General features: G+C 40.2%; 1 protein-coding gene across 2 annotated transcripts in view; it reads right to left on the bottom strand.

Moving 5' to 3' along the window:
- Window positions 1-20,671, bottom strand: part of DYNC2H1 (dynein cytoplasmic 2 heavy chain 1) — a 147,931-nt gene that overhangs the window by 122,764 nt on the left and 4,496 nt on the right. For both annotated transcript variants that reach the window (XM_081859973.1, XM_081859974.1), the window contains 20 exons: window positions 20,383-20,518; window positions 19,713-19,831; window positions 18,377-18,521; window positions 17,001-17,233; window positions 15,875-16,009; window positions 15,663-15,776; window positions 14,404-14,515; window positions 13,871-13,995; window positions 12,392-12,567; window positions 10,821-11,016; window positions 9,142-9,237; window positions 7,975-8,115; window positions 7,781-7,879; window positions 7,176-7,315; window positions 6,812-7,040; window positions 5,218-5,345; window positions 4,253-4,368; window positions 3,579-3,706; window positions 2,503-2,652; window positions 565-770 (listed from right to left, as the gene is read on the bottom strand). In XM_081859973.1, coding sequence (XP_081716099.1) covers window positions 565-770; window positions 2,503-2,652; window positions 3,579-3,706; window positions 4,253-4,368; window positions 5,218-5,345; window positions 6,812-7,040; window positions 7,176-7,315; window positions 7,781-7,879; window positions 7,975-8,115; window positions 9,142-9,237; window positions 10,821-11,016; window positions 12,392-12,567; window positions 13,871-13,995; window positions 14,404-14,515; window positions 15,663-15,776; window positions 15,875-16,009; window positions 17,001-17,233; window positions 18,377-18,521; window positions 19,713-19,831; window positions 20,383-20,518 — 2,924 coding nt within the window. The remainder of the gene's footprint in view (window positions 1-564; window positions 771-2,502; window positions 2,653-3,578; window positions 3,707-4,252; window positions 4,369-5,217; window positions 5,346-6,811; window positions 7,041-7,175; window positions 7,316-7,780; window positions 7,880-7,974; window positions 8,116-9,141; window positions 9,238-10,820; window positions 11,017-12,391; window positions 12,568-13,870; window positions 13,996-14,403; window positions 14,516-15,662; window positions 15,777-15,874; window positions 16,010-17,000; window positions 17,234-18,376; window positions 18,522-19,712; window positions 19,832-20,382; window positions 20,519-20,671) is intronic.

The raw sequence follows: 20,671 nt of genomic DNA, 5'->3' as shown, positions 1-20,671 counted from the left end.
AGGCTTCCATCCACATGGCTTCAACAATGCTGAAATATCAGCTGCTCTCAAACCATTAACTGGGCCATTTTATTCTTATTACATAACTAAAGTTCTCTAGGCAACAACAGTATCCTGGCCAGGTGAACTATATAAGGTTCTACTAATGTGGATGTTTGCATTCACAGGATATCTTTTACGCAAAGCTAAAGAAAATTCAGGATCTTTCCATTCCAAAATTATAATTACTACATATATTGCCTTGCTATTTAAGCATTACAAGACCCAGAATTGACAATTTCAGGAAATGACACTTTATACATGGTTATATTCTGCTCATTATTGTCTAGCTTGCTTTCAAAAATTGTATTTACAAGACTTTATTATTTTATTTATTATTTGTTTATATTTATTAAAATCTTCATCGGTAGATCTCAGGACGGTTCACAACATAAAAATACAAGATAAAAAACACAAAATGCATAATAACAAATATAAATCACAAACCCCACCACCCCCTCACCTGTCCTGGACACCACTTATAGGGTAATACATATATTCATGCATATGGAGAAATAAACATACATTAACTTTTGTTTTGTGTTCTCAAGTTCATCAAACTCAATTTTCTTTTCTTTTATGGTCTCAGCACTCTTCTGCAGCAAATCATGATGACCTGTTTCAATTACATCATCCTTGGGTTTTAACTGGTCCCAGCGAGCTTTAAACTTCTCCAGTTCTTGAAAGTATGTATGAATACGTGACATCACATTACTTTTCATCACTTCAATCTAAAGAACAAAAAGTGAGGTTTAAAATGAAAATCTTACTACTTTCCTTGGAAAGCTTATACTAAAAGCAGACAGATGCTATCAGTCTGCCTAATAGTGCATTACAGACATAGTAGAGTAGCTATTATTCAAACTAGCATTGCCGTATTTTATATTTCATAGAAAAGGAATTATGTAGATACACTTGTCACAGAGCCAACTCATGACAGTAAAATGTGGATTTGGTGGCAAAATCACATTTGGTGCTGTGCAGTGGGTCAAGTGGTCCTCAAAGAACATGTTATTGAAGCATCTGTGTTCACAACTATAGGCTTTTATTAATAATATTTTTAGATTGTCTGATGTAAAGTAAACCTCTGGACATATTTTTTTGCCATGTAAACATTTGCAGGGTGGTCCCAAACAACATTCCCTCCACACTTCCTCTATTCAGCTGTCCTTGCTCCCAAATCCTGTTGCAAAACATGTTGAGCTGTCCAGAAGACTCTACAGTGGTACCTTGGTTGTGGAATGGCTTGGCTCCCGAACAAATTGGCTCCCAAACGCCGCAAACCCAGAAGTACAGTGGTGCCCCGCAAGATGAATGCCTCGCAAGACGAAAAACTCACTAGACGAAAGAGTTTTCCGTTTTTTGAGTCGTTCCGCAAGACGAATTTCCCTATGGGCTTGCTTCGCAAGACGAAACGTCTTGCGAGTTCTTGCGAGTTTGTTTCCTTTTTCTTAAAGCCGCTAAGCCGTTAATAGCCGCTAAGCCGCTAATAGCCGCTAAGCTGCTAATAGCTGTGCTTCGGAAGACGAAAAAAACGCAAGACGAAGAGACTCGCGGAATGGATTAATTTTGTCTTGCGAGGCACCACTGTAAGTGTTCCGGTTTGCGAACGTTTTTTGGAAGCCGAACATCTGACACGGCTTCTGTGGCTTCCAATTGGCTGCAGGAGCTTCCTGCACTCAATCGGAAGCCACGCCTTGGTTTTCGAACAGTTCTGGGAGTCAAACGGACTCCCGGAATGGATTAAGTTTGACAACTAAGGTACCACTGTACTGGCCAAAGCATTATGGCCCTCTAAACCAAAGTTACACTGTCAGAGGGGTCGGGAACTGAAGGCCTGAGGACCAAATACAGACCTCCAGGCCTCTCTATCTGGCCCTTGCAACTCTCTCTACAGCTCTGCTTCACATGCAGAGCACTTTTGCCTGGCTTGAACGTGTCCTTGAATGTTATACCAGTTGCAGGGAAGCACAGGTAGGAAAAACGCTGTTGTGCTCATGCCCAGTTTGCTGGCTTCCCACAGACATCTGGTTGGCTACTGTGAAAACAGGATGCTAGACTAGATCATAGCTGTCAACTTTTCCCTTTTCTTATGAGGAATAAGGGAATTTCCCTTTAAAAAAGGGAAACGTTGACAGCTATGGACTAGATGGACCACTGGCCTGATCCAGCAGGCTATTCTGTTAACAACTCTTGCTTGATGAAGACTAGAGGGGTGTGTGTGCAGGAAATAGTCTAATGTACACAGGTAAAATTTACACGTGTTGCTCTCCCCACTCTTGCCTCCAGGCCCTGCCCACTATTGGCATGTGGCCCCGGAAAGATGCCCCCAAGGAAATACTGCCCTCAAGCTGAAAAACGGTCCCATCCCTACAGAATCACCTGACAGAATCACAAGATGTTCATGCACAACTGAAAAAAGTAAGTCAAAGGGGGGAACGTTTACAATTCACCCTAAATTACCTGCTCTCTTATCATAAGCTGGTGACTTTCCATCATTAATTCAAATTTATCCCACGTAGCTCTCAGGTTGCCAATTGTTTCAATGCCCCCACCAGCCACAGTTCGCAGAAGTTTGTTTTTACCTTCTGCTTCTTGAAAGAGACGGAAGATCTAAACAAAGAAGGTTTTTTAATGAGTAAAATTGTCAATGCCAACGTATTTGTTTATGCCACTAAATGCTACAACATTAACCTTTGTTTTAGATTTATTTAAACTGCAATAACAGTTTTCCAAGTTTCTTAATTTTCTTTATATTGAGCAAGACTTTGGGTACAATTGTCATTCAGACACAGATATGGCAGCTTAAGTCTCTCACTCTAGCTGAACAGGGCATCAGTTAGCTGATCCTGGTGGATCTCAGGTCAGTGTAGGTCCAGAAAAGGCGAAGGCTCCAAGTGAGTGATGGGAAAGGGACAGGAATGGTGGTAGGGGTGTGCCTTACACTAGGTGCTAAACCAATTCACCTCGGTAACATGGTCTGGTGATCTGGCCTAAGTTCCACCAGCAAAAAGGGTGCTGTTAAGTCAAGCCACACAATGAAATCAATGGAGTGGCCCTCATAAAACAGGCCCAGGCTCACCCACTCCCCACACAAATGACACTGCGAAAACACAACTCTTTTTAAACCACAAACAAGCACAGAAAAAACTCTCAGCATGAAGGCAGAAATAAAAACTGGTAGGGTCTGGCCAGGTGACAGCAGAAATCTCTTATTTGACTGAAATCCTGCCTGCAAACACTAGATGGCGCTCACCCCACCTGAGATACTCATTCACTCAAAGGGCAATAGACCTGTAATCACCTCCCATATCCCCTACCTGGCCAGGCACCTCCATTTGGTCAGGGAACAAGAGCCTGATGTTTGCGTCCTTGACCAAGCAGAGCGAGGAGAACTGTACAGGGATATGAAATGTCTCCCATTCACCATGACCACTTGGCATGATGAATGCCCATATGCAATGCCAAGAGATGGTATGTTGTATCCTACAGCGACCCCCTCTGTGCAGGGGAGACTTGGTAGTACAGAAAAAAATTACCTCTTCTTTTTTGTCTTTTAGGTTTTTATATTTTAAATTATCTTCTGTTATTTCATCTACAGTTTGGGGCCTTGCTATCAAGGTTTTCATGGCATCATTGAGAAATGAAGAAATATCATGTAGATGACCTAAACAAAGGAAAATAGAAAACAAAAGTTTTGGTTTAACACAACACAAATGGTACAGCAGAGGAAAGTCTTTTCTTTCTTTCCTCCCACAAGGAAAACAGCATAAGCAACCGGACAAAAGCATCGTACTGGATTTTAACAGTTTTTAAAAATTGGGGTTGTAACTAGACATAATGCACAGCCCTTAATAACAGTACAACCCAAAACAGTTTAATTGGTGAAATATCACTTAAGAATGCTTAGTCCCACTGCAGTTAATATTACTTACTGAGCAGCAAAAGATGAATGTGGGATAAGACCGTTTAATATGCAAAATCATCGCTCTTATTATGAAATGTTATTATGGATGATGCAACCAAGTGCACAAATGTTACTTTTCAAAGGCCATGCCAGCACGCCCACCAGAGTCACTATATGTTACAACATATCTGATAACTAAAATAATGCTATGCAAGGTAACTGTTTTTCACAGAGGGAGCAGGAGTGAACAATTTACTGCTATTTTCTAAGACTTTAGCAAGAACGTTTCTCTCTTTTGAGCATTACCTTGTATGGACTTTCTCAAAGACATCACGAGAACATCATACAACTTCTGGATAAGATCATCAATCATAGACTTCACAGGGTTGCAATTCACTATTATGCAATCAACCTTCACAGTGCTTCAAGAATTAAGAAAACCAATTATAGAATAATATAGAATACAGAGTTTAAAATAAACTTTAAACTGTACATATTTGAAATATGGTCCATTTGTAACAACAAACCATGGGCTGTCATTATAAACATGAGCCTGAACAAACCTTTGACTCTTCTCCCACACCTCCATCATCTCTTTCACATTCAAGTCGAAATCACTGAAAGCTTCTCACATTGCATATGAATAAATAAACCTGTTTGTGGTTTAATAGTTTGGTTCATTAATTAACCACAATGAGAAGAAACTAAAGTCTCTCAAATTTGACTATAAGAAGAAACTAGTTTATTTGAAAGCTCTTCTCATGCATGCAGGGCAAAGGAGCGCAGAGCATGCAAATTCAAATTCAGGGGAATGGGTGCTGATAATATTCATATGCATCCCCAAGTTGTTCAGCTTTTTGGCACACCAGAAGGCTGCCCCACATTGCTCTACATCAGACACTCCAATCATTCAAATTGTGGTTTAACTCTCTTTAGAGAGATTTTGACTAGACTGACCTGGCACTGGCTTCTCTGATTTTCAATTTATCATGAGACTCAGTTCAAGATTCTGGTTTTAATCACTATAGCCCTAAACATCCTGTGACTAAATTATCTCAATAAGTACTTCCCTGCATGAGTATGCCTAATAACTTTGATCTGTTCCATGTCCACTCACACTAAAAATTACCCCAAATGAGATTCCCCCACCTCCCAATTTCCACTGACAGATTATTCAGGCATAAAATGAATTTGCTCATGCAGTCCATGCTATCAAAACTAACACATGCAGGAACTTATTACTCATTTATAGTTCTTCCAGGGTACAATACCTTGGAAGGCGCTCCACTTCTTTTCCTCGCACTTTTAGGGCTTTGAAATTTTTTTCCCAGTCCTGTTCATTGAAAAGATGATTCTCCACCATAGCTTCCATATCGACTCGTCCAATTATAACCCACTCCTTTGCCGTAGCATCCATATTTTTATAACAGAGAAGATGAAAGGTCCTTTGTGTAAAATACTCAACATTTTTTAAAAAACAAAATGCTAATTTTCTAAACAGGCAAACAAAGCATGACTCTAATGACTCTGATGAAGTCGGTTCTTACCTACATGAACCCTTGACATCATAAATCAAAGCACAATCCCATCTTTTCATACCAGAAACTGTAGGTATACACTCCCTGCAGTTTCACTGTCCATGATGGCATCTCATGCTAGATAGAGGAGGTACACCGTTTATTTAAATGGCCATGCTTTCATGAGGCCAAAAAATGAAAAGGAACTGCAGGACTCCAAAGGCCTCTGTGTTTGCGAGTCTCAGATCACTGTCCTACCATCTATTTGGACATTTCAGAAATCTTACAGCCTGTCTACACACACAGTGTATACCTGGCCCTTAAAGCCACCTCTGGTGAATTAATCAATTTAAACACAATAGCTGAGATTGACATGTTCCAGCTGTTTCTTAAGCAGCTGGTCATGCAACGATGTCCATATTCCCACAGCTTCTTTTCAAATTCCTCCTCCAAAACTCTACACTTAAGGTCAGACAGCTAATCCAAAAGAAAATTCTGAAAGAACTCTAGTTCACAAGTGCTGACATTCAAATTAAGTGCCTTGTGGGATTGAAGCTCGTAACAGAAGTTCCTTTATACACCATATTTGCACTGCTTCAGCCAAATCCTACTGGTTAGCATGTCCTAGCCACACTTAAGAACCTCCTACTAAACATTTGTTGAATACTTATGGGCAATCCATCTCTAATAATCATAAAATTTGAGCAGCAATTATATTTCATATTTGATATATAGAACAAAAGGCTGCAGTTCTAAGCAAATTTACAAATAACTCCCATTGATCTTAGTGGAACTTACAGTGGTACCTCGGGTTACATACGCTTCAGGTTATATACACTTCAGGTTACAGACTCCGCTAACCCAGAAATAGTACCTCGGGTTAAGAACTTTGCTTCAGGATGAGAACAAAAATTGTGCTCCGGCAGCATGACAACAGCGGAAGGCCCCATTAGCTAAAGTGCTGCTTCAGGTTAAGAACAGTTTCAGGTTAAGAACTGACCTCCGGAATGAATTAAGTACATAACCCGAGGTACCACTGTATATTTGAGTAAGTAAGTTCAAGCAAATAGCAGATGTACAGCAATTAGCATGCAGCAGCCATGTGCTAGGAAGACACAGCCAATCAGCACACTCTGGTGCATGCCCTTAAGAGACGCATTTCTAATCTATATACCTTACATGTTTATTGCAAGCAATATAAATACATGACCTGCAACAAATGTGATTGCAACATGAAGTGAAGAAGCACTCAGGTGCTTGAGTAAGCAGAATGGAATATAAATGAAGGTTAAGCTGCTTCTAAGCCCATGTTTAAAAGCCCTTGAAGCAAATGCAAGTATTTCTGCACCTTAAATTGGTCCGCAACTTCTGCCAATCTTCGGAACAAGTCTTCCGCTTTACTGAAAGTGGTGAGAAATCCACTTGCGTTTCTTTCAGTCATGACAGAAAAAATGCACTCCTCATCAGTTTCACTCACACCCCTAAATTGGTTTGGAATAGATATGAATCTCTTCATTTCTCTATAATATCTTGCTCGTACTTCTTCAAAAGGAGGTTTAAACTGTATTCTTCCTTGTCTGAAAAAAAATGTTTTTTAAAATACATTAGCGATTAGAATCACATACCATGGACCAGCCAGGTTGCAATTACTATATTAGTAGGTATGGAAATGTACATATTGTTGTTGATTTTGCTAACTGAAAGAAACTTACTTGTAAGTTAGATCAATGTTTATTTCTGGTAAATTTTCATTGAGTGCTTCCAAGCCCATTTGATACTGATGCTCCAGAGCTTTATACAATTGATGGTTCCAGTGCAGCCTCCATGCTTTCATGTCACGTGCAAGGAAACCCTATCATTTGACAATATTAGAACACAGTCAACAGTTAAGAAGTCCTAACCATAGAAGCCATTCACCATGAGAACTAATTGACTCAGAAAACTGCCTAGAAACCACCTTCGTTTTCAAAAAAAGATTATCCCGGCAACTAAGAGGATTTGGTATCTATGGTATATCTTACAGTACAGGAGAGAGTTGAACTAATCCCTCTGGCTTATCTAGTTTTTGAATCTTCCCAGGAACTGTAAGGAAAGTTATGTGTGATAATGCCTTGGTTCAGGCCAGTCAGTGAGTTGCAAAGCAAGCAGGATCCTCAACAATGAACCTAGTCTATTTCCAAATGTATCCATATTCTTGATGAACTGACAGCTTTTAACAAACATTTTGTACAAAAAGTTCCGCACATTCACCTATAAATACATGTGCATTTATTTTTACTTAAATAGTACTGGCAGTTAAGTAACAATGCAACCATGCCTGTGACTCAAGGTTGGAAAACACCCCTCGGAGTTCCTGCAAGCCATCTTTCCAGCGCTGTTGTTGCCGAAGCAGATCTATGTTCATGAGGCCAACAACCTATCAAGAAGAATTCAAAACATACTAAATGTGGTCATCAATCAAGTGGAAGGAAATAATAAAGCAAATTAATATATGCCAGTCAAGCCATATACCTTTTCTGTGAAATTAGTATGCCATTTCCTTAATTTTCTGTTTTCAGTAGCAAGCCGTTCTGCTGCAATTTGAAGCTTCTTGATATATGCTTCAAGCTCTTTAGGATTATCCCATGTTATCTGTCCCTCTGCTTTTGAATGCTACCAAAGAAAGGAAGCGCATGCAAATATTTACTTGTTTGTTCATAAAAGGGAGCACTGCCACTGCTCAAGGCAAATAAAATTACTCTCAACTGAGTTCCTGTTAGCTGCTGCTAGAAAAACATTCCCTGTCCTCTCATGTGCCAATGCAATTGCTGCTCCACAGAGAAATAAGAGGAGAAACAGACACAAGGGATTATCATTTTTACCATGAAATTGTAACTGGGCTATCTGCACAGATGATGCTCAAAGCTGTGTAAGTATAATACTGCTGTAGTCTGGCTATACATATGACATACATGAATGAAAACATGAAACTGACAAGTTTTCCCTTTACCACTGCAATTCTGCTACAGTTTCAAAGCTTTATGAATAGCACTGACAACCACCTTATCAATGTCACTGTTCTGCCTTGACACTGTAGTAGGATCCATTTATAGTTTCAACTCCAGAACTCCATAATAGATGGATAGCATATATGAACATGCAGTTATGGAGGGAAAGGGCATATTATCGACATTTAAATATCACCAAGCATGTCATCTCCAAAGGAGTTTTAAAACATAAGGACAACAATGGGTAAATGTGAATAGGATTGCAGTCCCAGTAAATAAAGCAGACATGACTGGAAACTGAGTAAGATCTCCACTAACAGAAGCTTAAATATTTGTAGTGACTGACACAGAGCAAGTAGGGGTAAATCCATTTTGGGATAACTTGCTCCAGTGAAGGAGAATTGATGCTCAAGTCCACTTTCCCTAACAATGGCTTTGAGAGGAAAACAAACTAGTGTAAATACGTATGTTTCAAACAACATGATTACTACAACAAAGGCATTTATTTCCTCCTCTACGTCTTCTGAAATTCCATGCAAAACATCAATATCCATGGACATTAAGAGATGTAATCAGACATACTGAACAATAATGGCCAAAAGACAGACAGCACAGGAAATATACAAAACAGGGAATATACAAGACAGCTTCCGGGAATAATAAAATATTGAAGCAATAAAAATTATATTACTTTAATTATCTGTTCAAATGCTAAAGCAGACTGTAGCATCATTGGCTTCTGACTTGGAATCATCTGCTGATCAATACTGTTGTAAAAATGTGCCACCTATAAAAACAAAGCATATGAAGTCTGTTATGCATAAGCACCACTTCTAAATTTAAATGTATTTTTCTCTGTTTATTCTTTAGAATATTGTTTCCATTTCATTTAAACAGAAAAGCAACTCATAGTGCAAGCATATGCATGTTTAACCACAGGTTAAGTCTTACTGTATTCAAGGAGGCTAGCTCCAAGGTAAGTGTGCACAAGATTGCAACGTCAATCTAACGACTTGAAAGACCATGAGACTCAGGTACAATGACCACATATATATCCCCTTCTTTATTGTTTCTACCATATCTAAATTAGATAAACATTTACAGCTAATACTCTACAATAAGTGCTTGAAATATTAGCCTCAATCACAAGACACCAGCATACGTTCTGCCACTATTTATTACTAAGCCATCTGCCCTTGCTTATAAAAATCAGTCAGACAATCCTCAAAATTGTCTGTGTCCAGGATATGCTCAAACTTTTAAATTTATTTACTTGCACTAGGGAGAGCCAAATCACTTGAGTCCATTATAACATTACACTGAATGGTTTGGGCACAAGAGGGCAGCATAATCCATCACACCATGTGTTCATCACCTTCGGAGAAAAGATATTTTCAAACTTTCTATCTCCATGGTGCTCTCTTTCATCCATCCTCTCTGCGTCTTTCACATTCTTCTTCCTACTATAACAACTTCCTTCTCTTATCCCTCTCTGTCCTCACTTCATTTTTATTTATTTTTAAATATTAACTTCTATCTTTCAAATTTCCTTCAGTGCCTCCTCTGGTCCTTTCTCTGAAGAAGAGAGACCATTCCCCTGCAATCTTCCCTGTCCCCCAACCACATTTACTCAGTTCCATCTTTTCTCCCCCCCCCCCACCTTGCCCCCCCACACACACTCTTGCCCAAAACCAGGCTGTTCTGACAGACAGCAGATAGCTGTTACTGCAGAATTAGTCAACAGAAGACCAGGCGGGTAAAAGGGAGCACTGGTTTGTGTGACAGAAGCAGAAGGCACAGCAGAAATCCCAGGCTCTTGTCCTGTTTCTCAGTCCATCCATCCTTTTTGCACTCTACCTCCACTTTCCATTACTTCTCTCAGACTTCATTTCTCTATCATCTGTTTCCTGTCTTTCTTTTCTTCTCATCCCTCCAAATTTCCATGCTACAGCCTTACTCTCTAAGCACCTCCCGCACATAACTATATACTTGGCATTCGGGGAATCAAAAGGCTGCAGCACTGCCAGTTGGAAGGGCAGACAACAGAGGATGCAGTGAGCACTGAGGACCACCATTTGACAAATATTACTGTAATTTACATCTGGTACAGAGAAATAAACCGCACATCTACGTTTGGGTGCAAAGTTTAGTTCAAATTGCACCATACCCTTTGATTCGGTTTCAGAACTAAATACAATTTTAACACCTTTCGGGGCTGAACTTACTCCCTACTCATACTCTCACAAAATACATTGTAACAGAAGCAGACCCTCAAGGTAAATTTATCATGAGTCCCATCCTAGATAGAACCAATCCATTCAGATTGACAGTGCTCAGTAGAGTCAGAACTTCTAGCTCATGGTGTCATACCTGCTTGAGAATAACTGCTTGTTTGCAGAATTTTTGTGCTGTGCTTGAAGTTTGCTGTATTTTGGCAGGAATTACAAAGCCAAGCGCAGACAGTTGACGCACTTCTCTTAGGAGCACCACCAAGCGATCCGAATAATGTATTTTTAATGCTCCATCAGAGTGATCAAGTTCCATAACAGGACTGCTGGCCTGTAAGCTAAACCAAAACATTTCCATTACTAGACATTATTTTTCAGTAGCAATATAGCCTGCACTATAAACTGGGATGTGGGGGCTGAACTAGCTATCACCTATGCCAGCTGTTTCCATTCTAAGCCACAGCTATAACAAAGGCATAAAATATACTGTACAAGCCAACCATTTTTACCGCTGCTACCTCTTCTGGTTGGAAGGATTAAGAAAGTGCCGTAGTCGTGGTTTCACACAGGCACTTGAGAATGCAGGCAGCTATTCTGCTTCCTCGCTTTTTGGCAGCCCTTTATGGATGTCCAGCTACTCTGCCTACATCACCACCCTAACCTTATTTCTCTCCAACATACAACAAACCAACTAGGATCCCAATCCTCTCACATTGAGCAGGGTTCCCAAGCATGGAAGAAGCTGTGCAGCCTCTGTGGATCTCACCTAGTGTCTCTGTAACTGCCATCTGTTAACCCTCCCCTGCATGAGGAATTGGTGGTAGAGGCAATCAGGTGAGTGAGAATGAATTTGTGTGAGAACTTGCACTTCCTCTCACTGCTCAGAGCACTGTGAAAGCAGCAGCCCGTAATGAGGAAAGCAGTGAAATCAGCTACAGCTTTTTCAGTGGAAGCGATGGAATGCTTCCACTCATCATTTGTGCTTCACACACATTTCTACTGAAGGAGGCTCACCCCTCTCCTCAGTGAAGTAACAGAAGCCACACTGCTTTTTTGCTCCTTTCTTTGCTAGGCACATTCAAGGGAGTGCACGTTCCCCTCAGTTCAATGTCCCCTACAATAAGCTGCCAGAGTGAAGGTCTTCAAACTCTGCCTCATGGCAGAGGAAGGTCTATGAGCAAAACAGATGGAGTCACTGCACTGTTCTCAATGATGAGCAACATTGCCATTCCCCCCGTTAAGCCATTACTTCCTACTCTACAACTTAACAGCTCATTTCAGAAGAAGAACCTCATGCAAGAAGCACAAGAAGTGCGAAACAAGAATCAAAATTAGTTTTCGCATCTGCAATTTGCATGGACACCCACAACAGTTGTAAATCACTCTGTAAAAGTTCTACCATCATGATCTGGGTTCTTTAGTCCTCTAGGGCAGGGTTTTCCAAACTTGGGTCTCCAGCTGTTTTTCATACTACATTTCCCATCATCCCTGACCACTGGTCCTGCTAGCTAAGGATGATGGGAGTTGTAGTCCAAAAACAGCTGGAGGCCCAAGGTTGGGAAACACTGCTCTAGAGAGATGCTTTAGATCTTTTTTAAAAATGCACCTGCTTGACTCAAACCTTATCCTACTAAAATGCTTAACTACAGGTTCTAGAGTTGCTCTTAGAATCACAGCATTGAAGAGTCTGAAGGCAATTTTTTTTACACTTACCAAAGACCAGACTTGGGGTTTGACAACCCTGCCTGAATGTCCCTGGACCAATAATCAAATTGTTCCTGTTCATATACTTTAAAATGTTCTAGAAGATCATCTGCAGTTCGTCGGAAATTGTGAAATCCAGACAGGTCTGAAAGAAGGGCCTCTGCGATCTTAATGGCATCATCTACCTTGAATGTTCAAAGATTGGAAGTTTAGCACGTAGTTTAGCATGTAGACAATAATTTATTATTCAGAATATCAGACTACAGACTGCCTAAACCTGCTCAAACTATCAGGTTCCCTTACACTTGTGGAGAGCTGTACACCTACATTTTCTCTCACAGAGCACAATCTAGATTGTGTTCTATATGAGACTTGAAATAATGTAACCACCATTGGAGTACCTAGCCATTTTCAGTAAGAGGGTCACACCGACCCATGGTCAACCCTCCAAGAGACGAATGTCACAATGTAAAAGTCAGTGTAACCAATTTTAAGAAGTGTGCATATTTTGTGAATCGATGGGTCACAAAAAAGGGGGGCATCACAGAATCACAGCAAGGGGCTCACAAGAGTGGTTAGTACATAAATATATATAGAAAGATCTTTTTTTAATAAAAAAAGTGTATGAATATTGAAAGCCCACAATAAATAATTTTTGGTACTACTGTATCTCAGCAGGGTACCTAGAGAAGCAAGCAGTAAAAATAAATACATAATTTTTAAAAGGGGACTTTGGCATTAGTTTATTGTACTGAGGAACCCACAACAGCAGTTGTTTAAAAAAGAACAAAATAATCTATTTGGACCCTCCTGACCATACAATAACCTGTAGATGCCATCTGATGGGGGTGTGGAGGAGAGCCTATTCCATTATGGAATACTCTCCCTATTACTTGGATTAACAGGGATCAAGATGGCAGCAACTATGGAGTGTTTTGGATGACTATTTAAGATATATATATATATATATATATACACACACACACACACACACACACACATACACATATATACAGGTATTTCACGATCCTTGGTACTGGCTCTTTGATTCTCTGGTTACAGTGGTGATATTTAGTGCCAAATACTGAGTTGAATTGGGTATTTTTGTGTTTTTATGTTATTGTGAATTTCTATGTACAGTGGTGCCCCGCAAGATGAATGCCTCGCAAGACGGAAAACTCGCTAGACGAAACAGTTTTCCGTTTTGGAGGTGCTTCGCAAAACGAATTTCCTATGGGCTTGCTTTGCAAGATGAAAACGTCTTACGAGTTCCTGCAGGTTTTTTTTCCTTTCCCGCCCCCCTTTTTCTAAGCCGCTAAGCCGCTAAAAGCCGCTAAACCGCTAATAGTGCTAAGCCGCTAAGCCGTCAATGGGCTTGCTTCGCAAGACGAAAATACCGCTAGACGAAGAGACTCGTGGAACGGATTCTTTTCATCTTGCAAGGCACCACTGTATTTATTTAATCTGCTTAATTATTTTAATTGGTACCTTTAATTCTAGCTGGCGCACCCAAACAATATTATTCACAACTTCAGAAAGATTTTTGCCAGCAAGTGGTCCTGATGCTTCACCAGGAGTACCATGGCATCGTGCCTCAAAATCTGTTTGATAATCTGTATAACAGTAAAAAGCAAATTGTTAGTGAATATTACTGACAGCTCTAGAATCACTGAACTTCTTCTCCTTGTGCCCAGCTTAAAAAGGCTTGAGTTTGACTAACATTTTGATAAAGTTCTATACTGGTATGTCCTAGCTTCTGCTGAATTTGTTAAACTGCAAGATTTAAGTATGAATATGCATTCTTTTCATAAAATTTCAATCCTGATTTTCTCACCATATGATCTTTCACTCATAACCTTTTTAATCTACTCTTCATCTCCAAGCAGATTTCAGTGTGGGTTACATCATGAAACATGCAATTAGATTTATCCCAATTGAAAAACAAACATGATACATTATGAACAACCAAACCTTACACTATTTCAATGCATATTTTCAAAAGTAACAATTGCATTTCTTACCTTTGACCGAGTCCTGTAGTTTCGCCAGCAAAGTTTCTCTTTCTAAAATCAGTTCTTTGCTTATGCTTGGGCGTCTTACTAACTCCTTGTATTTCTGAAATGCTTGAAGAAGCTAGAAATATACATTAAAAAAAATTGCTACTAAACCAAATGCAATGGATCATCATGGACTGGTGTTCATTAACTATTATATTTTTAATTGGTAGTGGACACCATAACCCATGACTGATCTGGAGGCTTCCCACCCAACACCCAGAGAATGGTGAACACACCCAGCATAGCAGCTTGACTTTTCAATACATACTTCAGCTTTGTAGCTAATTAGTGAGCCCCTAAATAAAACCAGGGAATGGTTTATCTAGAGCAGGGGTGATGCATGTGCAGCCCACATGCAGCCTGTGAATTCACTTCCAATGGCCTGGCAGCCCTCCCAGAACCAGTTCTTGTCCTCACTTACTTGCAAAGGCTTCTCTTCTCCCTCTCAAGTGGCACCAAGCACATGTCTTCCTGTATGCTAAGACCTAGCAAGTGCACTGTGCCAGGGGGCAGAAGAGGTGCCTTTGTAAATAAGGGAGGGGATTTGCTCTTTATCACAGAGTTGGGCTGGGAGGGAAAGTCCCTCTCCTCCTATCCCAGCAGTACAATGAGGAGGAAATATTGCCTCTTCATTGTCAGGTATCTGTGTGTAAAGGCAAAAGTAAAGGGACCCTTGACCGTTAGCTCCAGTCGTGACCGACTCTGGGGTTGCGGCGCTCATCTCGCTTTATTGGCTGAGGAAGCCGGCGTACAACTTCCGGGTCATGTGGCCAGTATGACTAAGCCACTTCTGGCGAACCAGAGCAGCGCACAGAAACACTGTTTACCTTCCCGCCGGAGTGGTACCTATTTATCTACTTGCACTTTGACGTGCTTTCGAACTGCTAGGTTGGCAGGAGCAGGGACCGAGCAACGGGACCTCACCCCATCGCAGGGATTCAAACCACCGACCTTCTGATCGGCAAGTCCTAGGCTCTGTGGTTTAACCCACAGCGCCACCCGCGTCCCCTCTGTTTGTGTGTACAGGCATGCATATATGTTTGCTGTGCTTCCCCACTACTGCCATGCAGCACTCAAGAGAGGTGGCTGACTTTCAATGTGGCCCACAAGGCAAAAAAGGTCAGCCGCCACCCCCTAATCCAGAAGCTTGAAGCATCCATTATTTCTAGCAGGTATTTCTTTAAATGCCTAGTTATGCCATTTTTTTTTTTTAAAAAAAATACCTGTTGTGGACTGTCTTGAATTTCTGAAATAAATGTTTTCAATTTGCTTGCTATTTTTTGTTCTGCAGGAGAAATAATCCTTTCATATTGGCATACTGCTGCTTTCCATAAAGGCTAGGGGAAAAGAACACCCATTTAGTTGGGGACATTTTCATCAAAACTATCAAATACAATCTAAAGGGGGTGTAACAATAAGATGTAAGTGTGAATACCTCTGTATAAGGATTATAGTGCACAGGATTCAAACCAGCAAAAGGCTCAAAGACCTGGGCAAGGTGCAGTGCTTGCTGTTCACCAGTTGGCAAAAAATATGTAAGTTTCTCATGAAGCGTTCTAATAGTTAGCACCTATACGAGAAAAGGAATATTTTAACTATATATATATGAACCCCTCACCTGCAGCAGGTTATCAACTAACAAAACTGCATGCAACAAATCCTAGAGGCAATAAAAGAGCATTTTAAAACCTTCTCTTAAAAATTATCAACAAAGCATTCAATCTAGTGAAAATTACATTAACCCATTATCATATTAACATTTAGATTTGTGATCATATCTATAATTAGAATAATTTTTGTTTCCTGCTTGGCAGGGGGTTGGACTCGATGGCCCTTGTGGTCTCTTCCAACTCTATGATTCTATGATTAATGTTGCATTATCTGAAGTAATAAATACAACAACACATCACTGAGGCCAGGAGTAAACTTTTTAATGGGAATTCCATAAGAGAATAGAACTCTCAATAATACAGTTTTGACCCCAAAAAAATCCTAGGAATTGACCATATGAAGCTCCTTTATACTGAGACAGATCATTGATGTTATTAACCCAATATTGTCTATTCTGACCAACAGCAGCTTGGTCTCATAGCCGCACTAGAGATCCAATCAGCATCCATGATTATCTCCCTTACCTGCTTAAATATTGCAACAGTGCTGGAAAGGATTAACCTTTTCCTCCTCACAGCACCACCTAATTTATTGAAGAAAATCACCCCAAATATGAAGTTTCTACTGCCCCCTTTAGAGAAACTCAAACATGGAAAGGGTTTAAAAAAGTGTTTCTCCCCACCCCCACCCTTCAGCATCAGGGTTCCAGTCTGAATAAGGTCCCCTGCAGCAGCTTTTTGCAAAAATAGAGACGCAACTCACGGATCTCCATCATTCATCAAGTTGCTTGATGCTCAAACATAAGTCTTTATTAGAACCTGCTCCGAGATGCATGGGACTGAACTTTGCTCTATCATTAAGCTATGGGCCCTCCCCAATAGAATGCATTATGTTTAAAAGCTTCAACTCTTCCCCCTCACCCTAAAAGAGAAAATAAAGCAAATTGATACCTCTTCAAGTCGTTTACCAAGCTTCCCTAGCATTTCAGGAACGTATTTCTCATCTTGCCATACATGTGGGGTATAACGCTGCCAAAGCTGCCCAGTAAGGTGATCACAGGCTGCTACCCATTGTTCACAAATCATGATGCCAGCCTTTAGATTTTCTTTCACAATGTGGAAGGAATCTTCCCATAGATTTAACGTTCCTAGTTTCTTCTGAACAAATCTTCCAAGAGAGCCAGCTGGAATCATATACAGATAGTGCAAAATTACTTACAAGCGCTGTACCTTCTCTAGCTGAAAGAAATGTTCCCCATCACTACTTATGGCTTTAGACCTTTCTTCTTAACATACTAGACAGGTGTAATAATTCAGCTCAGAACATGGCACCTTTATGCTGTCAGTATCAAGCAGCTATCACAAAAAATTTAATACCACTGAGTCAAATACTTCATATAATTGGATGTAATATGCAGCCTCCATCAGTCAAGGGACAACACAGATACTTTACTTAATAACTGACTACCAGTACAAGATTATCTAAAAACTACCCCACCCCAAAGTCCAACCCAATCAATGTCGCCCCCACTAAATTGGCAAACCTGCCATAGCTGCATTTCCCTATAATCATGTTTACTACTTTATCTTTTTTAAAACTTTCAAGAGAAATATTTGTTCCAAATCTGCATTCACCAACACAGTGAAGAAGATTGTTCGGGCAGAGCAATACCACAAAAGGTACAGAGATAATAGTCGCCAATCCATGTTGCAGACTAGAATTGTATCTTAGCTGGATTTTGACTTGACATGAGGAGCATCAAGCATCATTACAGATTGTTCAATGACTTGGGCTGAAGGGTCAACTAGAGATGTCTTTATCTGATTCAGGGGCACATCTAGGCAGACCCAAATAAGATTTACCTCGAAAGCTCTGAGTAGCAGCCATGTCAGCACACAGGTTGCATGTAGAGGAGCCAGTTAGATCCTTGTAAGGGTTGAGGAATAATGCTAACCCCCAGATTTTCACGTTATATTTAACATTGGCTCAGCAGACTATGGGTATGTTCACACAGAACTGCCAAATACCCAGTATCCTCATTTAATAAAAGGCACAGAGCAGCTGTGTCCAGTCCATGCAAATCTGCAACACACTGGAGACAACTTGGAATCTCATACTGAGCAGAATACATTAGGAAGAGGAGTGACGTGGGTTCAGATAATTTTATTCCATATTACCTTCCTTTTTCAGGCACTTCTCCACACACTTCTAGAGAAGCACTGAGTACTAAGTACTAAAACAAAATGCTAGAAATTCCTCAAAGAGCAACAACGTATATTTTAAGCATCTGTTCATCACAATTGAGTTTCTCTACAAACAACTTTACCTATGACATCCAAAAGATTTTGCATGCGTGGCTGAGGAAAAGGTTCATGTTCTGGCTGTCTCCATACATCATCTACAGTATCCCGTGTAGTCTCGACTAAATCCACAACTTCAAATAAAGATAAGCTGTCCAAATTGTAATAATCCTAGAGATACAATGTGTATTTTTAAAACATAACTTTCTACCCAAAGAACAGGGCTACAATCTACACGGGACTTTACCTATGAATATTTTAATAAAAATACTGTGTAAGAAACTTGACTGCAAATGCTTTGGGATTTTGCCATTTTGATTGTTATTTACTCACTACTTAACGTCAGCCTTTGCCAACATAGTGCCTTCCTGCTGGACCATAACTCCCATCAGCTCCAGCCAACCTAATGGCTGGGGCTGACCAGAGTTGTAGTTCATCAACATCTGGAGGCCACTAGATTAGTGAAAGCTGACTTGCATCTTTGAAGGCATGACACACAGTAAAATCCTAATACATCAAGAACTGACAACCCTGTTCGTTTTTGTGAAAATATTGTTTTTTATGCAGTTACATGCAAATGTATTTTATTTTCTTGAAATTATTTGTAGCCCATTTTTCAAATGCATTGTCTGAAGCAGCTTATATTAAGAAACAATGGCAACTAGTGACTGGCAGTGAACGAAGAGGTGGCAGAAGAAGAGGGGATTCCCAATGCCCTTACTAGACAGTACTGCAAGACAGCAACAGCTGCATAGTCATTTATGAGCTGTGTGCTGGCAATGCTAACCTAGCATGCCCATGCCTCTGTTTCACAACATTTCAGGTAAGGAATCAGGAGCCCCTCCCACACAGATGCTGCTTATCAATGGTAACCACTTTCCTCCCAGCATGCCACTTCACCAGCCACCACATCTCACAAACAGAGCTCAATCAACCAAACGTTTATGAATGAATGCACATTCTCAACTATCTCAGGGATGTCACTGGGTGCCACAGGGCATGTGCTGGCCCACGTTGTTCCTAAATATTTGAAATGGAGCCAGATAACAACAAGCTCAAACATTTGAGAGTACCTGCTGATTTCTGTAGAGAGCAAAAACATTCAAATGGGCAAATTCCTAATGGGCAGAGTACCCAATCCTTCAAACCCTTCTTTGCGGTTTCAAGAAATCACTGAACTATGCTTCCAAGCAAAGACTACACTCCAGTGAAGCCAAATCCCTGAAGTTGCAAAGAGGGTTTCAATCTCTCAAAGCTGGGAATAGTAATCAAGCATGCATGTGGAGCTGTTGGCTGCGACTATTGTGCTAGACTGGGGCAGGTTTTATATAGAACATCACTGAATAAATAAAAGTTACACACATATGCAATGGCTTCAAATAATTCTTTAAAATGTGAGGCTCTCTCCTTGCTAGATGACTTGCTTCCACGTTGAGCACGCTCTGTCCAGAACTGAAACTCGTCATTTGGACAAAGTATTGCTGTAAAAAAAAAGAAACAAATCTGGCAAATACAACATTCAGAGTTGTGTCTATTAATGTATACGAAACAGACTGAAGATATGCTACAGGATTTAATCAACTTCTGTTAAATCTCAGTAAATTTATACTCTGCAATGCAGTTCAACACTGAATTAAAATATATTCATATGGAAATATACAATGTGAAGAATGACTCAGAATTAACTAGCATTGAAGCCTTACATCATAATTCTCAATTTGCTTATTTCAAAGTCTAGGGAACTTTGATATCAAGGGGATACATTTACAAGTGACACTTGGAATGGCAGGTTGCTGTATCACACAAATTACAGATTCATTTCTAATTTACATTCCACTGTCTGTAAATAAGTGCCTCATGTATTTTTTTATTTAAAAAAAAAAACCTAAAGCCCCACTCTTCATTGGTACTGATACCAGGGCAGGGTATAACATTTAAAAAGTTCTAGACAACCATAAATATTTTTTAAAACCTTGAAAACATTAGCAAACAACAGTAACTAAAAACAACTAACCAGAGTCAAAACACGTACCTTGAACATCATCTTCCCGGTATTTGGCTCCTGCGTAAGCAGGATCTGTTCTCCTCAGAACAGAACCTAAACCAGCCTCTAACTCTCGTAAAAGATTCTGAAGCTTGGGATCAAATTCTCTACTCCATTTCTCATCCTGTAATAAGAATTTCAGGTGACAAAATTTTCACACTAAAACCATCCCTTATCCAACACCTCCCTCAACCCTTTCCGCTTCTACTCCATCCTGATCTCCCTTAATAAGTTGCCTTCTCTGTGGTCCTCATCTGATTCCCCCATGTACTCTCTT

This window comes from Podarcis erhardii, assembly GCF_964252035.2.
Source record: "Podarcis erhardii genome assembly, chromosome: 4".
In the NCBI taxonomy this organism is placed as follows: Eukaryota; Metazoa; Chordata; class Lepidosauria; order Squamata; family Lacertidae; genus Podarcis; species Podarcis erhardii.
This window is presented reverse-complemented; position numbering and strand designations above follow the sequence as displayed.